The sequence below is a fragment of the Vigna radiata genome, unplaced genomic scaffold (assembly GCF_000741045.1).
Source record: "Vigna radiata var. radiata cultivar VC1973A unplaced genomic scaffold, Vradiata_ver6 scaffold_184, whole genome shotgun sequence".
Lineage (NCBI taxonomy): Eukaryota > Viridiplantae > Streptophyta > Magnoliopsida > Fabales > Fabaceae > Vigna > Vigna radiata.
In genome coordinates, this window is record NW_014541999.1 from 308,313 (window position 1) to 334,357 (window position 26,045).

General features: G+C 30.4%; 2 protein-coding genes and 1 non-coding gene across 3 annotated transcripts; 1 reads left to right on the plus strand and 2 right to left on the minus strand.

Moving 5' to 3' along the window:
• Positions 1 to 3,044: 3,044 nt before the first annotated feature.
• LOC106778822 (probable indole-3-pyruvate monooxygenase YUCCA11) lies at positions 3,045 to 4,830 on the minus strand. The gene is made up of 4 exons (XM_014666818.1): positions 4,216 to 4,830; positions 3,580 to 3,813; positions 3,352 to 3,477; positions 3,045 to 3,269 (listed from the first exon to the last, which is right to left on the minus strand). The coding sequence occupies exons 1-4, from the start codon at positions 4,828 to 4,830 to the stop codon at positions 3,045 to 3,047; spliced, it is 1,200 nt and encodes a 399-aa protein (XP_014522304.1).
• A 14,569-nt stretch (positions 4,831 to 19,399) lies between these two features.
• TRNAQ-UUG lies at positions 19,400 to 19,471 on the plus strand. Its single transcript has one exon. It is a non-coding gene; the product is annotated as a tRNA-Gln (tRNA).
• Positions 19,472 to 22,123: 2,652 nt separating this feature from the next.
• On the minus strand, positions 22,124 to 25,646 carry LOC106778853 (F-box protein SKP2A-like). The gene is made up of 5 exons (XM_014666849.2): positions 25,525 to 25,646; positions 24,679 to 24,976; positions 23,314 to 23,662; positions 23,080 to 23,221; positions 22,124 to 22,779 (listed from the first exon to the last, which is right to left on the minus strand). Exons 2-5 carry the CDS (start codon positions 24,936 to 24,938, stop codon positions 22,421 to 22,423), a joined length of 1,110 nt encoding a protein of 369 aa, XP_014522335.1. The 5' UTR covers positions 24,939 to 24,976; positions 25,525 to 25,646; the 3' UTR covers positions 22,124 to 22,420.
• Between the last annotated feature and the right edge of the window lie 399 nt (positions 25,647 to 26,045).

Sequence of the window (26,045 nt, forward strand, 5' to 3'; positions counted from 1 at the left end):
GGGGAGGGGATAGGGTTTTGGTTTTTGTTTTTCGGGAATGGTCAAAGGGGAGTCGCACTGTGTTCACTTCAATTATTGATTGGTTCTTTTGTTTTTTGTTTTTTGCTGTCTGGTTCGATTTCGTGGTTAATGGTTTGGATGGTGGTTTTCGTGACCTGATCTGCCGCTTTTGCTGGAGTTGGTTGAGAGAATGGATCCTTCTTCGTGGAAATAGAAAATGATCGTGGACAATGGATTTGATTCTGTTTTTGTGAATTGATTTTTTGTTGTGGTGGACTGTTGTTTTGTCTGCGTTCATCTGTCCACTGATTGCTTTTGTGCAGGGTGATCTTTGTCGCAGATTGGTTGATCTTGTTGCTTTGCAATTAGTTCATCTTGCTGTCGGAAATAAGTTGCCTTATTCTTTGATTGGGTTTATGTTGTTGTGTGATCCTTGTACTTGACCTGATCTTGTTGAGGGTTTTCTTCCCCAATTTAGAGTTTCTGGTTCTAGTTTCACTTTAGGGTTCTTAGGATTCAGATTGGGGATTTTTCTCCATTTTAGATTTCCAAAAACAATTAAGGTTCTTAATGGGATTTTTAATTAATTACCCCCCAATTAACCCCAAATTCAATTTTTAATTTAAACCTAATTTTATTAAATTCCACGTCACAATTAATTATTTTTTTTAAAACACACAACAATGCCAGCACAGCCAAATTGTTACACCTCAGCAAATATTAGCCACCTGGCAGATGTGCCGTTAAGAAAGTTAACGCTGTTAGCAAAAAGGACCACTTTGAACAGTTTTTGCAAAAAGTAGGACTTAAGTGAACTTTTGAAAAAAGGAGGGACCACTTTGAATAAACCCTCCCAAAGGAGGGACGAAAATAGGTATTAAACCAAAAAAGAAAAGAAATTACGTGAATATAACTAAGTTTATTAAATTTAAGGTTTAAACCTCTTTTTGGTCCCTAAGTTATGAGTGGATGTTCAGTTTAGTCCCCGTTTTTAAAAATGTAAACCTTTGATTTCTAAGTTATAAAAAATGTATCAAATGAGTCCTTTTTTGATGTTCATGGTCAAAGTACAAAGAGCAATATAAAGTGTTGTTATTATTAAGAAACAAATCAGAGCAATCTAAAGATGTAGCAATTGTTAAGAAACAACCAAAAGCAGTATTTCAAGTCAAAAAATGACTCATTTGATACATTTTTTATAACTTAGGGACCAAAGATTTACATTTTTAAAAACGGGAACTAAACCGAACATCCGCTAATAACTACTTAGGGACCAAAAAGAGGTTTAAACCTAAATTTAATTACATCCACGATATATTCGTATTCCTTTCCCATGTTTATATACGTATGTATTAATTTTTATTTCATCTTTCCTTTTTAATATATTATTAATATTAATAGATTCCTTTTTTATATGAATTAAGTTATTAATTTTTGTTTAATAATATACTTTTTATAGAGACTCCAATTAAAATTTACCTTTAATAAACTTATATTTTAATTGCTAAATTAAATAAATACAATAAATTCTATTAAATATATGTATTTATCTATAAATGAAATACCACACAAGCATTTAATTATTTGGTACATATGAGCAATCCAACTAAATTTGATTACTAGCTTTAAGTTGAAGTTCAGATAAACTATTATTATGTATCAACATTTTCTTTTACAAATAAATATTTTTTTATAAAATATATTTAAATTATTTTGTAATTATAATAGTCTGTAAATACTAATATTCATAAATTAAAAAGATAAATTTATTCACACATTAATTAATTGAATGGAAAGAAGTTAAAAGGAAAGAAAGGGAAGATAAGTATCAAAACGTTTAATGGATTTAAATGTGAATGGCATATTGGAGAAGTAAAAGTAATCATTCATTGTTATCAATTTGAAGTTTTTGAACTGGTTGAGGAGGTGGTTAATATCATACTTTGGGATAAATGGAAAACTATTTTCTTGCAGCTGCATCTAATTTCTTAAATTGAAAACCCAGTGCCATTCCATAAATATCTTGTAAATTAGTAACATTCAATTTAAATATTTTAGAAAATGTCGATTTAAAAAAGAAAAAATTGAGTAAACCTTCAATAACTCAATAGAATTATGCTAAGAAATAAATTTGAGCAAGAATGACAAATAAAAAAAAAGTTGGTCCGAGAAATAAGGAAAAATCATATTAATATATATATATATATATATATATATATATATATATATATATATATTAGTACTGTCAAAATGGGTTATAATCCGTGGGTCAACCCGACTCACCGGATTTGAGTTAGGTTGGGTTTGAAAAAAATGTAATTTTTTTTATGTAGGCTAATTTTCAACTCGACTCACTTAGAACCTTGATTCATCATATTGAATCCGTAGTGAGCCGAGTTGGTGAGTCCACTCATCTAATTTAATTTAATTATTTATTATTTTGTATTTTAATATTATCAGTTAACATTTTTTTTATTATATTGTAGATGGTGATAAAGAAGAAAATGTTTCAAGAGAGAAAAATAATATAGATTTATCTATTCAAGATCTAATATTATAAATAGACAAATGATACAAAAAATTATCAATATTAAGAACTTGTATGTTCGTTTTTTTTACATGTTTTTGGATTACGTTTGGATTATACGATAGTGTTTTTTCTTATTTTGAATTGTCTTTGAAGTGACATTTATTTATATTTGAATTAAAAAAAAATTGTAATTCTTTTATTTTTTTTAAAAAACCTATAATTAAATGAGCCATTGAGCCACACACTCACCTATAGTAGGCTGAGTCGTGTTCAAATTTTTTCAACTCGCTACTAAATGAGTCAGGTTGGATTATCTCACTAAGTGAGCCAAATCAAGTCAGATTACCCGTTTTGACAGCTCTAATATATACTAATTAATAGACATAATTATAATTGCAGTATAATACATGAGTTTATTATATGTTTCAGATTTTACATTGTGCACATTTATTTATTTTTATGGCACAGATGGGTGAGTCCCATTACAGGCAAAGATAAGCATACTTTAGAGAACTTATTTCTGAATGAGTTTGAGGGAAGCTAAGTTGGCATCGTCACCATCGGGACCTCTTGCACTTGTAGTCATATTGATATCATTAGCTATACGCTGTGCATCAAAAGCAATGCCATCTAATCCCCTTCTTGAAAATCCAGCACAGTACAGACCATTCTCTCCCTTCCAGTGATTTGGAAAACCTGGTTTAGGCATTCCATTACTGTTGAACAGTTCTCTATAATCCTGCATTTCAACAACTCACACAAAAACCAGTTAGGGCAAATCTCAGACCCCTTAAGAATTTTACTACTCTTTTTATATTCACCTTAAGCCACTTCAGCACAGTGCTGTTGTATCCAGTAGCAAAGATGATGATGTCAAATTCTGCATCTCTTCCATCCTCAAACTCAACCGTCTTGCCCTCTTTGATGCTTGAAAGAGCTGGGAAAACCTGAACACAGAAAGGTGACAACCAGAATCAACGTAAGCTGTTAATTAACATGGTTGAAGAAATGTGTGTGTGTGTGTGAGAGAGAGAGAGATCCCTAGCTACCTTTATTTCTCCTTTCTTGATCCTACCAACGCAACCAACATCAATGGTGGGAGTAGTACCACCTTTTCTCTTCAAAGCGAACGGTCCATCTTTTGGCCTCACCAAACCATACTTAGACATATCTCCGTACTTGAGCTTGCTCATAAGCATCATAAGCTTGTCCACTCTCTCAATGTTCAAGTATTTCAGCAAGGTCATTCCCACGAACACCATTTCTTTAGTGAAAAAGTGAACCTAAAAACACAGTGTTAGATAAATAGATCAGTACGAGGTTTATGTTCTTAATTATAAAGCTTACCCTACCCTTGTTGAACTTCCAGTCCTAGATATAGATAGGCAACATATTTTTTTGGATAATGATACTTTGACAACTCTTTTTTAACAACTTTTTGATAAGTGTCATTATTTTATTGGTCTGTTTGAATTTATCTTTAAAAAAATATTTGAAACTGACCAATCATAAACTGCCACGTATGCGTTGTCAAAAAATTGTCAAAAAAAGTTGTTAAAGGGACTTTTTTTTCTTTTTAGAATATATACGTGGGTGTTTTAATAACGGTATCATCTTTAACGTTTTATAGATTAATTTAAATATTTCCTTGTTATAGAATAGACGTAAAGGGAGGAAAGACATACAGGGCCTCTAACGACAATGGAAGTATTTGCACCCCAATTTGAGAGATCATAAGCTATCTCCATGCCAGAATTTCCACAGCCAACAACGAGGACATTTTTGCCATACATGTCCCTTCCATTGAGGTAGTTGCTGCAATGCATGTATTCTCCTTCAAACCTTTGAAGCCCTTCAACCCTGGGGACATAGCCTTCACTATTCTCCCCAGATGCAACGACCAGAAACTCAGAGACGTAAACATGAACAGCATCTGATGCTGTGTCCTTGACAACAAGCCTCCATTTGCCAGTGTTATGATCAACATAGGCAGATTCGACATTCTTATTATACCGAATGGAAATCTTGAAACGAGAGACATAGCTATCCAAGTAACGGAGGAAGTCAATCCTGGGGACAAAGGTGGGGAAATCAGAAGGGAAGGGCATGTGAGGGAGGCTGCAGAAATCTTTGCCTAAGTGAAGTTTCAATCGGTCATATGTTCTTTTCCTCCAAAGAGATGCATGGCAATCATCTCTTTCAAGGACAAGATTGGGGATTGAAAGTTTGTTGAGACATGCAGCGGTTGCAAGACCAGCAGGGCCTGCTCCCACAATCACAACAGGAACTTCAATCTCCATGACAGATGCTTTTGCCTTTGATATTGGTTTGTGTGTGGCTTTTCACCTTCTGCTCTGCTTCTCCTTTTATAAGCTTCTCATATTCATGACATGAGTTGCCAACTTGCCAACCAGGAGTGTGTGATCAACCCAGTTTTAGTTTTCCTTTTTTACTATCATTCTATATTTTGGTCAATAAAGTCAATTAGAAAATTCAAGAAAAGCAATATAATTAATTTTTTCAGTTACTTTTTTCAAAAATAGATTATTTTTATTGCCTGCCATTTATACAGGTGGATTCAGCTATATCAGTATAGAGCCAGGAAAAGAAAATTTACTGTGGGCTCTTTCTCTTTAACAGTTGCCTTTTATTAGTTTTTTTCTTTTTAGTTTTTACATTGTATTTTTGGCCTTTTAACTATTTTTTCTTCAACACGTGATCCAAAACCAAAACAATTAATTTATGTTAGAAAAAACAACATCAACTATTAACTTCAATCATATCTATTAGTTATATTCCTTTTATTCATAACATTCGCGTATAATTTAATACGCATTATTAATTAGTGACTTGCTTCTCATATTGAGTACAACTGGATACTACATATATAACATTATGATTAATATTTAATAGGTAAAGATTAATACGATTCAATCACTTTGTGTATCTAATTAATAAATTTTACTTTTTAAATTCAAAATTATCGAGTTGGTTTACATATCTTTCAGAAGAAATAAATAATTTAAATAAATGAAGCAACTTTATTCAATTGTTGTAATTAGCTATTAAATATTTGATAAACCTTCCTTTATAAGATGGAAGTAATAATTAGGAATTTTTTTCTTTTAAAAGGATATTAGTATCTCTTTGTTTAACCAGGGATTAGGTTCTTCATGTATTTCTTTCCTGTATTGATCATGACATAAATTTAAATATGTTCATCATTATATTAGTTTACCTAAACTAACAAGAAAATTTTCCTTTATGTGTGATGAGACAATAAATTATCATAGTTTTTTTTTTTTGGTAATAAAAAATTATCATAGACTAATTCAACCACCCAATAAACCATTTTAGTTCAAATATATTATTAAAATATGCATATACGACTCGAAGCAAGATAAGCTAAATTCTTATCCACTATAGGTGATAAGCTCAATCACAACTAATTACTGCTCAAAAACTCATTTTGGCCAACTCAATATTGTAGTAATCATTAAGTGAATGTATAAAATGTTAATGTTATAAATGTCATCTATAGATTATATTTATTCCCTTAAATATTTTCTATAAAATTTAGTTAACTAATTTAATGTGACATTGGTATATCTCACGACTATTAATTAAATTAAAAATGCTATTAATTGCAGATAAAAAATAGATAAAAGAAATGTTTTAATTATATTTTATATATAAAAAAATTAATCTAGTCTTTTATAAAGTAGTCAAAGAAATTATATAATACTATTTTTGTATTTTTTTTAATAAATAGATAAATATATACCAATAGTTACGCACAAAAAATTATATAAATCCTACTTATTTTTAATTAATTTTCATATATAATATAAATTTACATTAAAATAAAAAATATTCATTAGAAAACAAAACTTTTATGAAAAAATTGTATTTCTTGATATTATTTGCTTTTAAAACCTTTAAAAGACACTTAAAAACAATATGGAAACTAACTTTTTTTTCTTATGTTGTTAGATCATTTGAAAAATCATCACTTAAAGTACTTAAAAAAGTCTCGTAATTCAATATGATTAACAAAGTTAAACAGTCTTACATTAATTAGTTTATGTAATCGGTAAAGACATCAACAATTTTCTATTTAAATATTGATCTTATAATATACTCGTGTACTGTATTTTTACAAAATATTTATTTATTAATCTGTAAATGAATATTTCAATATGCACATTCACATTATCATATCAAGAGTTACACTAATTTACTTTGTTTAAAAAAATATGATATTTTATAAAAAAGACTTTAAGGATTTAAACTATGGACCAATTTTTTTACAATCCAAGTTCACTGTAATATATTAAAAAACACATGTTAATAAATTTTATTCTAAAAATAATATACTAAATCAACTTTTGAGTCCCTCAACAATATTATACTGTTACTATGTTAAGAAAAAGATTCAATTAATTGTTTATGATGATGTCAAAATATTATGAGAAATGATTGTTTAGATATATCATTATTGGTTTTAATGTGTGTTTTAGCTTGTTTGTAAAGTTGAGAAAAACCCTCCTAAAAAATCTTAATCATATAATAGTTTATCAGTCTTAATTTTGGATGTTTTTAATCAAATTCAAAAGATAAATGTAAAATCTAAAAATTTTAATCAATTACATAATCAATTAATCCAATAAATTTTACAAAATGTGACTAAAATCAATAAAGTCACTAGTATGAATTAATCTTGATAGGTACATAGTTTTTCTTTTTATTTTGTATCTTTTCTTATTTTTCTTTTTAACACTTAGAAATCATAAGGTCAACAAAATGTGTGTGAGAGAGTTTTGAGCATTTCATCTTTATAGAAAATGTTTTAATTCAAAAAGATTAAAATAGTGAAGGAGTTTTCTCTTTGTTATAAGTTTTGATTGTGATATCTTCCTACATGTAATATATTTCTTGTATCTTTGTTCTATAATTCCATACCTTGTGTTGTAATTTAACCTTTCTGTAAAAGGTTGTGGTGAATGCATGAAGCATCATATATTATTTATAAGATTGTGGTAATTATGTGAAGTGTCACTTAATATTTTGTTTCTTGAAGAGTTTCTTCAAGGTTGTGTTCAGATTTTGTTTTAGGATTATGCACATGCACTTGTGATATGAAATTTTTTATCTTTCATGAAATTTTTAGCTAAGGTTAAATTCATTTAAATTGAACCAGTTTAAAAATTGTGTCTTAATGTTTTTTTTCTTATCATAAATCAATTTCTTATCTGTTTTTGTGATTGATGTTAGTAATGCATCTCATGTTAATCTTGTTAATTGATTAAAAGAAAGTTTTCAAAATTGTTTTAGCTTACCACAAAATTCTTTTTTGGAGTGTCTTTAAATTTATATGTTGCTGGTTCAAGGCTCATTCGAGGTAGATTGTGTGCTTATGTCGGAAAGATTTTATGGAGGGAAGTTTTCCCTAATCATACCTCAAACATGAAGTATATTATGAATAAGAAATATATGTATATTTGTAAGATTAGTGATATTATTTGGAAATATGGTGCAGGCAGGTACATACTTCTACCATGTATGGTATGCAGAGGGCAGCATAAGTTCTCATAAGTTCTCTGATAATGGATTTCGAATGAAAAAAAAAAAAAAACATTTGATTATGATGGTGAGTTCAACCTTTTGTTGAGACCAGTGGCACAAAAGCATACATAAACAGGATGTTAGTCTCTTTTCCATTCCATTCATATGGATGAATGAACCTTAGGTAAATTAAACAAAAATATTAGTCATGCAATTCAATTCTTACAGTTTTATTCTTTAAGATATTGTTTTGAAAAACTTAAGCAACACAATAATGGTTTTTTTTGTTTTATGTGCTCACATGTTTGATAACCTTTTGCATAACCAATTAATTATCATAATTTGAACCATGATTTTGCTAGACTTTCTTGTTTTTAATACTGATAAAAATAAGATCTGTTTGTTATGCATCATGGCATAGAGGGTTCCTTCCTGTATCTCACCAGTCTCATTCTACACTTCTTAATTGACAATTTTATCCTTTTTTTTCCATTCTCTTCTTTGTCGCATTTCATCTTTGAAACTCTACACCCCCTTCTTTCTCTCTCTACTGGCACTTCTCCCTCTTCCCCTCGTCCCTCATTTTTTATTGTCGGAGGAGTCCTCTGGTTTTGTGGGTTGTGTGAGGTGTTTGTTTCTTAGATCAGCGTTCATGATGTTGAGGCGAGGTTGCAGCAGTGGGTGACGGCAGAGATTGGGCATATGGATAGCGCGCAGGGAAGTGCGGTTAAGAGGGTTGCGGTTGATGGGAAGCCGCACTTGGAGTAGCAATTCGTCTTCTCTTCTCCACACTTGGAGCTGCGGTTCGTCTTCTCCGCACTTGGAGCTACGGTTCGTCTTCTCCGCACTTGGAGTTGCGGTTCGTCTTCTCTGCACTTGGAGTTGTGGTTCGTCTTCTCCACACTTGGGAGTTGCGGTTCGTCTTCTCCTTCTCCGCACTTGGGAGCTGCATCTTCTCCACTCCGCACTTGGGAGTTGCGTCTTCTCCGCTCCGCACTTGGGAGCTTCGTCTTCTCTTCTCCGCACTTGGGAGTTGCTTCTCCACACTTGGAGATGATAATTGGAATTGAAATTTAGGATTTTTTTACTGCTTTTCTTTTTTTTTACTTTGTTATATTTAATTAAATTTTTATTTGATGAGGTCTATCCAGGGATTGAACAACAATGGCTTTTGTAAGTGATAAAAATGGTTGTATTAAATTTAATTTTGTTAATAAGATGAGGTGCAGGGATTAAACTACAAAGTTAAAGATTGTTAGTGGTTAAAAAATATTATTTTAGAAGAAGGATAAAGTTGTCATTTGAGAGGTGCAGGATGAGATTGGTGAGGTGTAAAAAGTAAATCTTCCTGACATAATGGGGTTATGTTTAAAAAGTCGAGTAAGTAATAAGTTAATGATTAAGATATTAACATAAGATAAGAAATAAAAGTCGCTTAATATGATGATCTTTCCTCATGTAGATATGTTCCAAAAGCGGTTGACTGAACAAAGAAAACTTGAAGATAATAGTATTGCATGTGTTATTATTGTTTTTATGTTTAAGATTTCAAAAGTTGTTTTGTATATAAATTTTACTTTCTTTTTCCTAACAGGTTATGAGAAAATGGAAAATGGAGATAATGAGAAATGGGTATTATATATATAAAGTATTTTTCTATAAATTCCTTTATGTTTTCACCAACGATTATTTTAGAATCATTGTCCTGGATTTTAACGACATGGTCATTATTTCTTCTGACTTTTAACAACGACAAAAATAATAATAGAAACCGTCTTTATAGATTCAATTTAATCGTTGTTAAATATGTTTTTTTATATATTTCCAATATTTTTTATTTCCTTCAAGGTTTTAATTTAAATCTTTGTTTTGTTATCCAATTTATTATTAATTAAAAGTAACTTCCATAGGTTAATTATGCTCTGCATGCAAAACTTTCGGATCATATAAGGAGAACGACCACCTCGTATACTTCAGTAACCTCACCTTTCGCTCTATGCATTTTCCATGTTCTCAAACACAGACACGTAGGTTTCATTTTTATTCAATATGTTATGTGTGACCTGTTTGTTTAAGAAAAGATTAGTACTAAAAAAATTTATATTCACTTTTTTATATATGTAATAATATTTTTATATATGGATTGAGATATTTTAATATCTTATTTATATATTAGTAACTATTGATAAAGAAAATAGTATGAAATTAAAACCGAAAAGTCTACATATCAGTTAAATACTGCTATCGGTTAGCCTTTTTCTTTGTTATTTTCTGGGTTGAAATGAATGTTTATTGAATTATAGAGTATAGATAGACACAACACACAATATTCTCCATTTTTATCCATTTAAAAACTACTTTTAATAAATGCATGCTGATTTTGGTAGCTTTAAGATAAAACTTTACAACCAGCCAAGTAAAGTCTTTCGTAAATAAGGTATAAAGTATAGTATATATTAGAGGTGTAAGGACATGAAATTTTGGACCAAGGACTATTGAACTTGTGTGGGATAACCAGGCTCTAAAGGTTAATATACCATAATCTTTAGAAGGGGTTTTTTAGAATTTGGATTCATTAGCTAACTTTTCCTTCTCTCTAGAACTCAGATTTTTCTATTTTCTCTGCTTTTTCTCTAATCTTGCTCCACATTTTCTCTACTCAAATTTCCACCGTTGTATTTTCAAATAAGTGATGTCCTCACGTTCCCGGAGTTGAGGGCTTCCTGTTCATCTAATTAGTTCTTCGTTTTAGTTGGGTACTGTTGAACGTGTCTCTGTGTGGAGGTATTGTTAGGACATCTCCAATTAGTTGTGCTGTGAAAACCCAAGGCAAGGAGAGTGACTAGAATATCTATGTGGTTGGGTTTGTGTGATGTTTTGGTGTTTTTCTTGTTTCTACTACGATTCTTGTTTTCCCTGTGATTTAGATGGGGTTTACTTTCATTGGGTTAATTGGGTTACGTTCCAAACTTATGAGAGAGGGAGTATAATAAATATTTAGAAGTGTGTGTGTTGTCTAGGTTAAGTGATGAAAGGTAAGATTAAGGGAGAAAATAAGAAAACAATGTTGACAAAGGGGAGGGTTTCTTTAAATGGTGAGATGTGTTTTGTTTGGAAAAGTTGAGTAGTTGTTTTTCATGCAAAGGAGTGTTGTTTGGGAATTTTTTTTCATTAATAACACATATTATTTTTTTAATTTCACATATAGCATATTGTATATTATATTTGCCTATATAGCACCATTTTTAAATATGTTCAGAATTCGGTTTATGGTAAACCGAATTTTGAATATATGTTTCAGAATGCTTTCATACAAATTAAAATTTGAAATTCTTATACTAACAAATCGAATTCTGAGAAGCTTTTTAAGTTATTAACGTTCACTTAAAAACTTTATGTCCACTTTTTTTCTACTTTTTGTCTTTATCCTCATAAGCTTATTTTTTTAACCATTGTCTTGAATAGGTTTGGAAAACCACAATTAGAAACCCATTTAGCACTTTTAATTTTTTTTATAATTTTCAGTGGTTTTTGAAACCCATCTAGCACTTTAATTTTTTTTAATAATTTTCAATGGTTTTTGAAACTCATTTAGCACTTTTATTTTTTTTTTATAATTTTCAATGGTTTTTGAGACCCATTTAGCACTTTTAATTTTTTATATAATTTTCAATGATTTTTGAAATCCATTTAGCACTTTTAACTTTTTTTATAATTTTCAATGGTTTTATAATTATAAAAAATTATAAATTAAAAGTGTTAAATGGGTCTCAAAAACCATTGAAAATTATAAAAAATTAAAAGTGCTAAATGGATTTCAAAAATCATTAAAAATTATAAAAAAAAATTAAAAGTGTTAAATGAGTCTAAAAAACGATTGAAAATTATAAAAAAAATTAAAAGTGCTAAATGGGTTTCAAAAATCATTGAAAATTAAAAAAAAATTAAAGTGTTAAATGGGTTTCAAAAACCATTGAAAATTATAAAAGAAATTAAAAGTGCTGACTTCAAAAACTATTGTGGTTTTCCAAACTCATTCAAGGCAATGATTAAAAAAAATAAGCTTACGAGGATAAAGACAAACAATGAAGATAAAGTTTTTAACTTAAAAAAGCAAAAGTGAACGTCAATAACTTAAAAAGCTTCTCAGAATTTGATTTGCTAGTATACGAATTTCAAATTTTAATTTGTTTAAAAGCATTTTGAAACATATTCAAAATTCGGTTTTTCATAAATCGAATTCTGAACATATTTGAAAACCGTGTTATATAGGTAAATATAATATACAATATGTTATATGTGAAATTAAAAAAATAATACGTTTTATTAATAAAAAAAATGGTTGTTTGGTGAAGGTGTGTAAATTAGAAAGAGTGAAAAAGGGAGATGTATCAGTAGAAGAGTTTAGTAATTAAGGGAGGAAGAGGGCTCATGTACTGGGATTATATTGGCAGTGGAAAGAGTATGGGTTGGTAGTATGAGATGTTGGGGTTTTAGTTACAAAGAAGAGAGAAAATATAATGTGAGTTACAAGGGAAAGTTTCTCCGTGAAAAGTAAGAGAGAGAACGATGGGGCCTTATTAGTTGTTGCGCAGAGGAAGATAGGTTTTAGTTTTTTTTTAGTTTCATTTTATAGAAAAAAAATGAGTAAGTTTATATATATTATATTAGTATAATATAGATGTATATATATAAGAAAGTTAGACGCGTATAAGTTTATAAATTAGATTAATATAATATAGATTTCTATATTATGCAAGGTGTGGATTCCATTTCGTGTTTCTTTTTTTTTAGTTTTCAGTGCTATATACATATTTACATATATATGGGTACATGTGTGTCTTTATTTACGTTAGAATTTACCTGACAGAGGAGGAGTTTTCGGTTATTGTGGGTAAGATATCACCGCAACTTATTTAGAGAGGGTTATTTAGAGGAGGTTATGAAAAACCTCCTCAAATTAATATATTTCATAATGTTTAATTTAAATCATGAAGGTGTCAATGATAACGGGAGTTTTAATGATTTTTAAAGGAGGTTTATAACCCCTTCTATTTTAAAGGAGTTTTAATGATTCTTCAAAAATAATAATATTTTTTTTTCTTTATTTCCTAATTTTTTACGTTTCTGTCTCATTGTTCTGAATTCCGAAACTCATCTCCTTCTCAAAATCACACTACACCCTTATTTCCTCTAAAAGATTCCTGAACCCTAAAATCTCTTTCATTCCTTTCTCGCTTTCTTCCTCGCACACTGGTTCGTCTCTTCCTCGCACTGACTAACCTTCAAAATCGTAGTCGCGGAACCATTGGTAGACGGAACTGCAACGATGGTTGCGTGGTCTTCCTTTTGTTACTGTTCTTTCAGTCTCAGGTGAAAGCCCCTGTTCCATGGTCTTCCTCTTGTTATTGTTGGCTTGTTGTAGTGATTGTTTTTGTTGTTCTATAGTTGGTTGTGAACGTGACTCTGACTCCGATTGAGGATCTTGCGGTTTTGGTGCTTGTTGCTGGTCATTTTGGAGAATTTGTTGTCTCTGTTGTTGTAGAACTTGTGAGTTTTCAATCTCTTCTGCTGTTACTTGCCTTTGATCTTTTAACTTTGTTACGTTAAGTTGCCACATGAAGAATGCTTGATTCATTTTTAACTATGTATTTTCCAAAGCACCTTCGTGAAAGTTTTCTAGTCTTTGAAAACTTAATTTTTGACCTAATCTACTACCTGATTTATGTCAGGTGCAAAAAACTGAGATTAGAAAGAGTGGATGGAAATATTTTGTTCACTACCTTGTAAGTTCAACCATAATATTTCTTTCCCTGCAGCCTAATTTATTGCATTTTGTAAACGACTTTACTAATTTCTAGTGATTAACTCATCTCTTGAGTGTTCCTTGATTTAACTTTTCAAATTGATTAAAGTTTTAGCCGGAAAGATTAGAAGCCCTGAATCAACTTGTTGATGATTGGGACTCTGTGACTCAACAGGATAAGGTACAAGNAAAACTATTAAATTCACTNTTTGTAGTTGTCCACTCATATTTGCTAAGAATATGCACATTTGTAGAGTTAGAATTTATGCATTTTTATGGTTAAGGTGATCATNGCCCCCTNAATCCTCGAGCCATGTTTTAATTCACACAGCAATTTGAAGCCATCTGACTGTTTTAGGAGGGTAGTTAGTGTTAGTTGGCAGAAAAGAAATAAAAAATAAATAACTAGTTGAACTACACCTAGAAATTTTATTTTGTAGCAGCAGAAATANAAGTAGTACATTTTTGGGCATCGTAAAATGTTAGAGCCTGGTTTATTGCCACTTTGAGATTGATTGAAGACCCTTGGTGCTTGTGCTTCTGAGGTAAAAAATGCACCAACAGAACAGCTGCTAGGATGGCTAAAATTATTGTTACAAGAACAAAAATAAAACAATGAAAATGCTTCTTGTCAGTGATAACAAGATCGTAGTCAACAGATTTTGGATATTGGGAAGGGATAGATTCATAGGCAGTGGAAGAATCAGGAGCAAGTTTAAAGTCAAGTGCTATAGAGTTCCAGCAGCTAGCTGAAGGAAGAAGGCGACCAGCCTCTGAAACTGTGTGCACATATATCACAGGATCTCTCTCTGACTCAAAAGTAGATGACACTGCTGGTGGCATGATTATGTTGATGGCTGTGTTTGAATATGTTGAAGAAGAAAATAAAATGAACAAAATAACTCATGTACTCTCGTAGAAGAATCTGGCTTCTAGTTTCCATCTAAACTAGCTAGTTTTGTCAATAAGACAAGTACATACACACACATACAGCTGGTTAAGAAACAAGGCTGAGAAATTTGAAGAACTTGATCTTATTTGTTGGTATATGGTTATGAATAATTCTTCCTCACAGCTAATCATATTACTTATACTGTTGCTTGTATCTGAGTTTAGCTCTCAACCCCACCAAGTGCAGAATGTTAGAAAATAACCTCTTTATCATCAAATCTACAGTCATAAATGTATATGGTGTGTAAACAAAGAGATACAAAAGTGCATTTATTCTGAGACTGTCTCATTAGCTACTATTGTAACAAGGTTGATAAATTAGTAAGTCAATTTGGTTCATATCACTAAACTATGTTATTAGTTACGTTGTAGGTTATTTGATAAAACAGTTATTTTAATAAGTAAATTTCATGCAATTGGTTGCTTCTGTGTGTTTGGACACCATAGCTTATTGGAGTTGATTTGGGTTGATATTCCAAAGCATGGGTTTTGTCTTTTCTNTGCCGTCTAAATTCCTGCACTATGGTGTCAAAATTGTATTCTTGTAATACCAATAAAGCTCAAAAGTTGAAGCAGAATGAACAATGAATAAAGCCTCAGTCTGGATATCCCCTTGAGTAGACATGACCAAAGAATTCAAATTCAGAGATGCCTATCTTCTCTACCAAAAGATTTTGGTTTGACCTAATTATACAGGGATTTTTCTTAATATGTAAATAACAGTAAAATTCAAGAATTTAAGAGATTTAATATATAATTNAATTTTTAATTTTTTTTCTATCTCAATTCTAAATAATCAATTTTTTTCTCTACTNAAGGTTTTTTATTTCTTAGAGATAAAATGTTTTTCATTAATTTNATTTCAATTTCTAGATCAATAGTCGTTTATTAAAATTAAAAACTCTAATTTCTTGGAGTGTGTCTGATATTGGTGATAAGTTGAGTTCTTTAGTATAAGTAAGTCCAATCTTTGTTCATGAAAGGAAATGGGAGTAGAGGCAAAGAAGTACCCCTGCAAATTGAAAAAAAAAAACTCTCTCTAAATAAGCTTTTTTTTTTTGTAGTGTATTATGTTATTTTATTGTAAAGGGAGATGTTAGATAGGAGGTGGTCCTTTGCTTTTTCTAAAAGAAGCTATATCCATTCTACTAGGGTAGGGCAAAGAAGGATTTGTTAGTTGGATTTTGAGGGGAGTAGATTCCATGGGTTAATAATAATAATAATTAAATAAGTATATATATATATATATATATATATATATATATATATATATATGTGTGTGTGTGTGTATGTGTGTGTGTGTGTAGAATTTTTTGGTGAGATTCTTAGTGTTTAGGTGAGAAGTAGTAAAAGGTCTTAGTCTTGGAGGCTTCCAGTATGTTCCAAGGCAGGGTGGGGAACCCGAGTATCATAAGCCACCACGGGTGCATGACCTGCCATAGCTCGACTATCATTCTAAAGTCCGGACGAGTCGAGTCTAGAAAATAACATGCTAGGATCTGTGTCATAATTTGACTTGCTTGTATGTACTTTACTTGAGTTGAATATGTTATATATATGTTGATATAATTGCATGCTTTTTGTATAATTAGCTCACATTTGCTTGCTTGTGTTTGTGTCATGTTTGTGTATATTTTCTATCGCGATGATCATCCACTTGGAAGGGAGCAGATGACGTAGAGATTCCTTTTTAGACTGCTTTGGAAGGAGATGGCGATGCTGCAGTTTAGATTCACTAGGCTTTATTCCATTGAACTCATGTCATTTTGAAGAACTTTATTATGCTTAAAGTTTTAAATCCTACTACTTTCCAATATAATGATTGATGACATCTTTGTGTGTGTGTGTGTCTGTCTGTCTGTGTCTGTGTGTGTGTGTGTGTGTGTGTGTCTGTGTCTGTGTGTGTGCGTGTGTGTGTGTGTGTCTGTGTCTGTGTCTGTGTCTGTGTCTGTGTTGTGTGTGTGTGTGTGTGTCTGTGTCTTGTGTGTGTGTGTGTGTCTGTGNTGTCTGTGTCTGTGTCTGTGTCTGTGTCTGTGTTGTGTGTGTGTGTGTGTGTCTGTGTCTTGTGTGTGTGTGTGTGTCTGTGTCTGTGTCTGTGTTTGTGTCTGTGTGTGTGTCTGTGTCTCTGTGTGTCTGTGTCTGTGTCTGTGTCTGTGTTTGTTTTTGTGTCTGTGTCTGTGTCTGTGTGTGTGTGTGTGTGTGTGTGTGTCTGTGTGTGTGTGTGTGTCTGTGTCTGTGCCTGTGTCTGTGTCTATGTCTCTGTGTGCCTGTGCCTGTGTTTGTGTCTTTGTGTGTGTGTGTTTGTATCTGTGTGTGTATGTGTGTGTGTGTGTGTCTGTGTCTCTGTGTGTGTGTGTGTGTGTCTGTGTGTGTGTGTCTGATAGTTTGATTGATACACTTTTGATTGACACACTTATTAACATTAAGGGAAAGACAAAAGATGGAGTAAATGTTTGTTTGGATTTGTTTGAAATATGAAAATCCGAGAAGATTTGAAACCAACGAAAGATGGTAAGCATACACTTTTGCCCCCACATGTTACATTATATCAAAATAAGAAAAGATATTTTTTTGTCAATGCCTAAAGAGTGTCAAGGTATTACAAGGATACTCTCAAAATATTAAGAATTTGGTATCGATGGAGAACTTGAAGCTTGTTGACCTAAATCACGATTGTAAAATCTTAATGTGCAACAATTGTTATCAATAACTATTTGTGAAATTTTATCCAAAAATATTAGACAAACTATAACTCGTTTATGTTCATTTTTTTTTCTTCAATTTGGAGTATAGTAATTGTTCATGTAAATCTAAATGAATTTCAATGCAAGATTGTTATCATCTTGTGCTAGTTGGGAACATTTTTTCTTTCATCATTTTTTTACATCATTGTACATATTTACTTGTTCATTTAGTAAGAGAAATCAAATTTTGTGGACCAGTATACCTAAGATAAATATATTCTATTGAATATTATATGAAAATTTTAAAATGGTATATAAAAAAATTAATATTTTCCTGTTCGTTAAGATTCGTTTATCTAAGGGATGGAATGTTAGTTTACTCTAAATAACCAATTTCCCAATTGATTATTAAGTACAAGTTGAACTAATTTATAGAGTGGATCTTATATCTTACAAGGTGTTAGGACAAAAGTTTAAGGAATCATCACTAAAATTAAAGCAGGAGACAACAATGACTTTTGTGAACAAGTAAAAACTGAAAAAAAAAAAAAAAAAATTACTCATGAAGATATAGATTAGTTCCTTCAAAGAAATCATAGTCTAAAATGAGACGTCATTGTGACAAAATATGTTACGATTTTTCAATAAACTGTAATCTATATTTTGACGTTAATTTCAAAAATATCACTGTGTCATCATAGATTATATTTTTCTTATAAATATAATATAATTTCAAAAATATCATTTCGTCATTACAGATTATATTTTTCTTATAAATATAGTCTACTTATAAATATAGTCTATTTATAAATATAGTCTAGTAGTTAATTTATATATTTACATTAATGATTTTTAAATAATAAGAATGATTTAGAATGGTTGGTTTTAAAATTATAAATCTTGTTGGAAGAACTCTAATTTAATGATAGTTATTAAATTGAAATATTTAAAATTATTAAAATTAAATAACTGACTTGGAATGAAATATAGAATTCAATGATACTAAGTGATGGAGATAGTATATTTATAAGTAGAGGATGGAAATAATATATTTGATAAGTGGAAGATTACATAATTATTAAATGGATGAAACTCAATTCTCATTAGATTATCATTTTACTCTTCGGTGTTTCTTCTTTTAACTGTATTTTTTTTACTAAAATTAGAACAATGGAATTTTATATAATGTATTTCATTTGTTTAGGAATTTCGATTAGGTAGGTATACAGAATGAAAAAGTTAACCCTTTTGTAATCTAGAATGCTATTAATGTTTTCTTATTCTTTCCTATATCCAAAAGTTTGAAATTTATTCTTAAAAAATCCACTTTCAAGTCCAATGTCATCTCATTTTAAATTGCCTTTGGAAAGAAGATTCTATAATGTGCATATGTAAGGACATCTTTACTTTAACATGAGAAGAGATAAATAGTATAGTATTTGCATTTTAAAATGTATAATTTAATTTTAGCAGCTTTCAATATAAAAGTTTATATTAAATTAAGTTACAAGTATGGTTTACATAATACTTAAATGTGAGGTTTTATTGCATAAATATATCATATTTAGTTAAGCAATGAACTTGCTTTCAAGCAAGTTTAAATTAATTAAATCTTGAAACTTTACATAGAAAAAACTTTGATAGGAAGTGCGAAACAGAGGAGAGTAAAATATTATTGGTGACCATCATATCATACGCACACAAAAGATAATAAAAACTGAAAACAATATTGAATGTACGTAGTATTAGAAATCTTAAAAAGAATTAATTCAATTTTAAATTTTGATATAAATTATATTTCGATTATTATTTTTTAAACTGGTCATTTATAATATATTTAAATTTGTATCCGTTGACACAAGTGGTTCTATGGTGTAGTGGTTAGCACTCTGGACTTTGAATCCAGCGACCTGGGTTCGACTCCCGGTAGGACCTTTTTGGTTTGGGTCAATTTTCCTGAAATTTATTTTTAGTAATTATTATTTTTTAAATGTAAATCATGGTAATTTGTTAAAAGATAATAAAATCTTCGTATTTGGTAATTATTATCGTAATTTGGTTTGATAATTTTCTTCCATTGTTTTTAATTGTGGTTGGTAAAGCTATGTTTTTCTCATATTTGGTTTTGCACATGAGTGTTGAACTTTATTTGTTGAAAAAACATTTTTTTTTCAATTATATATATAATCTCACCTAATACAATTGTCTTTCACCTTCCCTTCTCACCAAACAACTTTCTATTAAGTTTGCTTTTAGAATGTTCATGGCAAATAATATTTTTTTCTCTTCTTTTTATCATTTAATTTTTTTTTTATTTACATATAGTCATTTTTGTACTGAAAGAAAGATATGTTTATTATGTTTATAGTTATAATTAACGCAAGTTTTAAATTATACATAAATAAATTATTTTAATATTAAAATTTAAAATAAAAGCTTTAAAAATAAAGTAAAAGTTGTTTTCTATTTTTATTTTTTAATTTTAAAATTTTTTTATGTTAATGTTGTCAAGTAAAACAACTAAATTTATTTTAAGAAAGATTAGTATAAAGTCACAAATAAAGATAAATTCTTAAAAATTTATTGTTGTCCATCAAAGCTAATTAATTAACTAGTAACTTATATACCAGCTTTTAATTGATGAATTAGTAGCTTATAAGCTCCTAATTTATACGTTGTATATGAAATACGATAACTACGTCCTCTTATTTTATAAAAAAAAAATATTATTTATAATTTTAACTAATTTTAACTTAATTCAATTTCACAAAGCTATATTTACAAATATACATTTTAAATTGATTTTATGTTTAGTCAATTTAGAACTTCTAAACGTAAATAACTAAATTTTTATTATTCTTTTAAATACTTCTAATTATTTTTGAAAAGCTGTATATGTAATTTTTTTATTTGAAAAATTCTTTTATTTAAATGATTCCATGTGCGAGAATTAAATTTTTATTGGTTTTAAAGACTAATTTGAATTGATTAAAACATTGAAAGGTAATTTAACAAAAACTAAAAATAATGCAATAGCTAATTGTATTCGTAAAATTAAAATAGGTTAGAGGTTAAAGAAATCGAGGATAATAAAAAATAATTAAAATATAAACAATAATGATGAAACAAAATTGAATAACTTACAAGCTAACTAACATAACTTATAAACTATAAGCTCAAAATCTATGTTACTTTGAGGTATTTACCAAACATTTTTGTGTTGATTAAACTAGATTATAAGCCAGTTAAATAAGTTTGTAGATAGCTTATTGATCTTACTAAAAACACTCTTAAAAATTTTGTAAATTTCACTGCATATTACATATTTCATTACATGTTAATTTTATTATTGTCTTTTATGATATAATTTGCGTTTACATCTATGTTGCACCACTTATATAATTCTCTCAAGTTAATTGCTATGGATTAGTAAAATTTGGTTTCTATAATATTTGTTATAATTATTCAATTTTTTAATTTATTTTTCACTAAATGTGGTCCTATATATTTTTTCAAAAGACTAAATGTAACCTCTTTTATTAGATGTGGTTATGATGATAAGCTGAAATATGTTATACAGTCATCCACTCATTTTATGTATTTATTGTCAGATGTCAGAGATAAAATGGAAACTGAAAATGATCACAATAATTCTTTCTAAAAAATAAAAGGACTACATTGAACTAAAATGAATAGAAAGAAAATATTAAATCATATCATTGATATAATATATAGATATAAATATGGAGACAATAAATATTATTAAGTTTAATTACTGTTTAATTGATTTTAAGTATCTCCTAAAGTAAATTTATTTTTTTTGTGTCACCGAGATTCTATAATGCTTAAACTTTTACAGAGATAATGATATTATTGTTTACTTTTTAAGAAAGATATTATGAGAGTCTAAATGATATGAAGTAGCAAACCATATAAAAAGACTTAAATATTTATTTTTTATTTTACATTTATTAATTATAATGAAGTATATTTACAATTATTAAAAAAAGATGTGAAAGGAGTTTAGTTAGAAGAAAAAAAATATGTAAATTAGTTAGAAGCAAACAATTTATGCAAACAGAAACTACAATTGAACTTTTATTTTCTCTAATTATAGATTATTTCAAAACAAAATAAATATAAAAAATGATAATCATCTAAAGCCCTCTCGTATTCTACCTGTCTGTTTATTTTATAAGCATTTTCCATAACCTGCGAGTACTGTTAAACATAAAAGTACTGTCAAACATAATGTATAAATGTATAATAGGGCAAACATGTACAGTATAACAGTTCACCTGTATCATTTTGTCAAAAAATAAAATAAAAGAAATCAAGGTTCTACACATAACAACAGCTCATAAAACAAGCAACTATATCTTTTTCCATTGGCGTAAAAATTAATTAAAAAAATTAGGAAAGTAATATTTAAGTCAGTACCATATCCTGTTTGAAACTCTTAATATTTTCCAAAAAAGTGAAATGTAAGATTAATTTTAACAATTGAAATTCAAAATTCGATTTTTTTTTCTTAATTTCTCCAAAAATACTTAATGAAAAAAAGAATATATATATTCTTAAGTTAGGTTTCGAGGAAAGAGCATGAAATAAGATGTGCTATACAGTTGCCATAAAAGCATAGATACACATTAAAAAAGTCCATGTCTTTCCATAAACTTAAATAGCTTACTATAAGAAGGCAGGTATGGCGTCCAAAATGTCTGGAAGAGAGAATTCAGGGATTAAAACAAAGCAAAGTTTTTAAAACACAAGTTGAAGGCTAAGTTGAAGTCTGTTTTCTGCAGGCATATATACAAGAAGTGACTTCTCAGAGCCCTTGAAAGGCACTTCCTCGAAGTGAAGGTTGAACATGAAAGCAGGAGCTTAATGAGCTGGATGAGGGAAATGGGTGAATGCACGGTGTGCATGGACAGCACAGGCACAATGCACAGAGGTCAAGTTGAGGCAGCCACTCATTATGAGTGAGTGCCTCCCTGAGCATGTATGGAGTGATGGGAATGAGTCACAAACCGCTTGAACCGCAGATGGGGTGAGTGCAGTGCATTGGCTGATGTTCAATGTCCTTAACCCATCCTCATCATTTCCTCCTTTCACAGATATCCTGTTATTCACCTTGCTGTGTGCCAAAGAATACATTGCTCTGTCTGTGATGTTCTTGCAGTAGTACAGTCCAAGAGACCTCAGATGTGGGCATCTGTTAGCCAAAGCAATCACACTATCATCTGCAGTCAACCTCGTGAGTGTTAGAATTCTACTCATCATCATCACTCAATCTTTCATCTACTTTACAATACATACATTTTCCATTTCTCTTTCAAAAAAGGCGTATCTCATTTACAATTTATTTTTCTTTTTCTCATGTCTGTCATCTCACTTTGTAAGTATATTCTAACCAATCTACTTAACCATGTCTTTTTTGGTAATATCATGAAAATCAGATATTTTAAAATGTAAAGAAATATATGTTCAGTATTTGGCCACAGAATTCTGGATTTCAATCATTAAAACCTTGAATAATATACCTGTTATACGGACACAACCACACAAGTCAACTATCCTAAGATCAGGGCACCCATATGCTAAAGTAGTCACTCCAACATCACCAACATTATCACACCATCCAAGGTTCAAAGATTGTAACTGATTGCAGTACTGCCCAATAGCCTGTATATCATTTAATCGATGGGTTATAATTCAAAGCCATCTTAATTCTTACACGATTATGAAACCAACTAGTCTACCACAATTATTCATACCTGCAATGCAGTATCAGATGCAGCTCTGACACATCCACAAAGATTTAGAACTTTTAGTTTTCTGCAGAAACTGGCAAGGTAAGCCAGAGCACTGTCACTAAATGCTGAACACCCACTGATGTTGAGTTTTGTGAGATCGCGACAACCTAATGCAATAGCATAAAGTGAACGATCAGTTAGCTTGAAGCTTTTGCTGAGGTCCAGAATCTGCAATTCATGACAGCACTCTGCAATAGTCTCAACAGCTTTATCCTCTAGTTGAGGTTTGTCTTGACGAAGGATTAGAGTTTGCAATTTTGTGAATTTAGGAACAAGTGATAGGACCAAGTTATTCATGTTCTTGCTACACCTGAAGAGAGAAGAATTACATGTTATTACTACATTTCATGAACTCCACAATAACTACAAGCACTTCAACTCACAGTTTCTTTCCCGTCACGAACCATAACTACAAACACTCCGTACCACTGAATCAAATACATTAACTGTGATGTGTTCAATAGAAATCCATTTGAAGAAATCATTTAAGAAAATTAATGAGCTGAGCACAAAAGCGGAAAAACATACAATGATAACTTGGTGTAGAGCATCAGGAATTATACTTGCAAGTATTGGCCATACCATTGCTATCCATTATAGAAAATAGCACTTACATATTTTTATAACATTTTAAGAAATAGATTTTAGTCAACTAAAAATTAGTTGTAATACCAAATTGACTTAAAAGTAAAACTGCTGAACCATGAGTTACAAAAGGAACATTATAAAACCCAAAGATTTTCAAGTTAAACAATCGATAGATAAATATAAATATAACATATTAGGCTAAACCAAAAGATAGGCGGGAGCTTACTACGTTACCAGAAAAAGAAGACACACAACAACTTACTGTATCTTCTAATTTATCCAGGGAAGAAAGAGAGATTTTTAAAGAGCCTAAAATTTCTGACACAAGAACACCTTGGCAAAGAAAAAATTAAGATTTGCAGCACGACACCTCTTAAATCGATTATCAATTTACTTAACCGCATACATGTCACGTCACATTCTCATCAGAATATCTCAGCTCAATCTTAAGTATTGAAAACACTCCATCAAACTTACGGATTCTACAATCCCCAGAGCAAGGAAACAACAATTCAAACAGCTCAGTCCCATGGCAAGCAAAAAGGAACAAAATATCATGACAAAAGCAAGAGAAAAAAAAAAGATAGTACCAGTTTCACAATCACATCATAACAAAATTAACTATGATCAGCAAGCAAAAGGAATAAAAAACACTTCACCATGACAAAATCCCCAATTGGAGAGAAACAGAAGGCCAGCAGGTAATGATACATGGCATCAAGAGAGAGAAAAATATACCATGATAGTGATAAACGAGCAAGGCCAAAGTAGATAGCATCTCTCCAGCCACGACAAACTCCAGAAGCGGTGATCACTGTCTGATCATCTACAAGGGACAAAATTTGCATCAAAAGTTCCACAGGAATATCCTTCCACTCGGTAATCACCCCAACCTTCAAGTTCACCCCTTTCTCACTGTTCCCACTCCCAGCCACCATCATAAGTCTCTCAAAACACAAGTTCAAGTCCTCAGCCCTAAGATTATCCTTGCCAACCATTTCAGTTGCAGCACAACAAAAAGCTTCAACTTTCCCAGCTGTAACAAAAGGGGGAGGAAAACAAAGGATAAGGCATAAAGAATCCCTAGATTTAAAGTATCGAAAACACAGCCTTTAGAAAAATGATAATCACCACAAACTAAGAAAAATCCATGGGCACAAAAGGCCCCCCAAGGCAATTTGCAAGGAAAACAACAGAAAGACAAAAACAATTGTAAAAAACTAAAATAAATAAAGAGCATAATCCTATTTGAGGGATTCAGCACATTACATAAATACCCGCCACTTATTTCTCAATTACATGATTAAGACTTGGCTGAAAGTTTCAAACTTGACTCTTGAGACTCATCAGAAAGATCAATTCAGAAGAATGATGACTGAAAAAGGTCCTTTTTAAATTCAAATTTAGCACACTTAGAATTGGGACATAGAAATAAAATCACAAAGGGGAAGGGAGAAAGAAACCATCAGAAATGAAACTGGGAAAAATTAATATAAAAAAGTTTTCTTCTAATCAAAGAGATGAAAACGGAAAACAAATAGTTACACATGACTATGAATGCGATCAGAGGAGCAAAGCAAATACCTATGCCCCTTTTGTCGCCCCTTTCTTTTGGTTCCTACGAGCAGAGAAGCTTTGGTGTGCTTCTCTGAAACAGCGAATGGGAGGAGAAGCTCTATAAAGAGAAGAAAGGAAAAACGAATGGAAGAGGCAAGCAACGCATAGCTGCCACGTGTACGCATGATCAATGCGGCAGCGACAGGTTAAGTGGGTCCCAAGTAAAGTACTCTGCTTTGATGAGAATGGAGGTCAGCACCAGAGTCACCGAAACTAGTAAAGAAATAAAGAAAAGGAAAGGAATTTTTCTTATAAGCTCTTTCTTATATGGAAAATAATTAAATCAGAAATGACATTACTTAGATTTATCTTAGATTTTTTATAACTCTCGAGTTCCATTTTGTTATATAAATGCAAGACAAATCTAAACATAATCATATGATTTGTTAAACCGAGTTTGTTTGAATAATTTTTTCATGAGCATTCTTAGAAAAATAAAATAAAAAATTATTTGTTAAATAAAGTTATTCTATGAATAAATTGAGTTT

Excerpts from the sequence above, each read along its gene's own strand:
- LOC106778822 (XM_014666818.1), bottom strand. The coding sequence starts at position 4,830 with ATGGAGATTGAAGTTCCTGTTGTGATTGTGGGAGCAGGCCCTGCTGGT. Across the intron at positions 3,478-3,579 it reads TCAAGAAAGGAGAAATAAAG|GTTTTCCCAGCTCTTTCAAG; the intron begins GTAGCTAGGGAT and ends TTCTGTGTTCAG. Across the intron at positions 3,270-3,351 it reads CTGTGCTGAAGTGGCTTAAG|GATTATAGAGAACTGTTCAA; the intron begins GTGAATATAAAA and ends GTTGAAATGCAG.
- LOC106778853 (XM_014666849.2), bottom strand. The coding sequence starts at position 24,938 with ATGGTTGGCAAGGATAATCTTAGGGCTGAGGACTTGAACTTGTGTTTT. Across the intron at positions 23,222-23,313 it reads CATCTGATACTGCATTGCAG|GCTATTGGGCAGTACTGCAA; the intron begins GTATGAATAATT and ends AATGATATACAG. Across the intron at positions 22,780-23,079 it reads TGGTTGTGTCCGTATAACAG|ATGATAGTGTGATTGCTTTG; the intron begins GTATATTATTCA and ends GGTTGACTGCAG.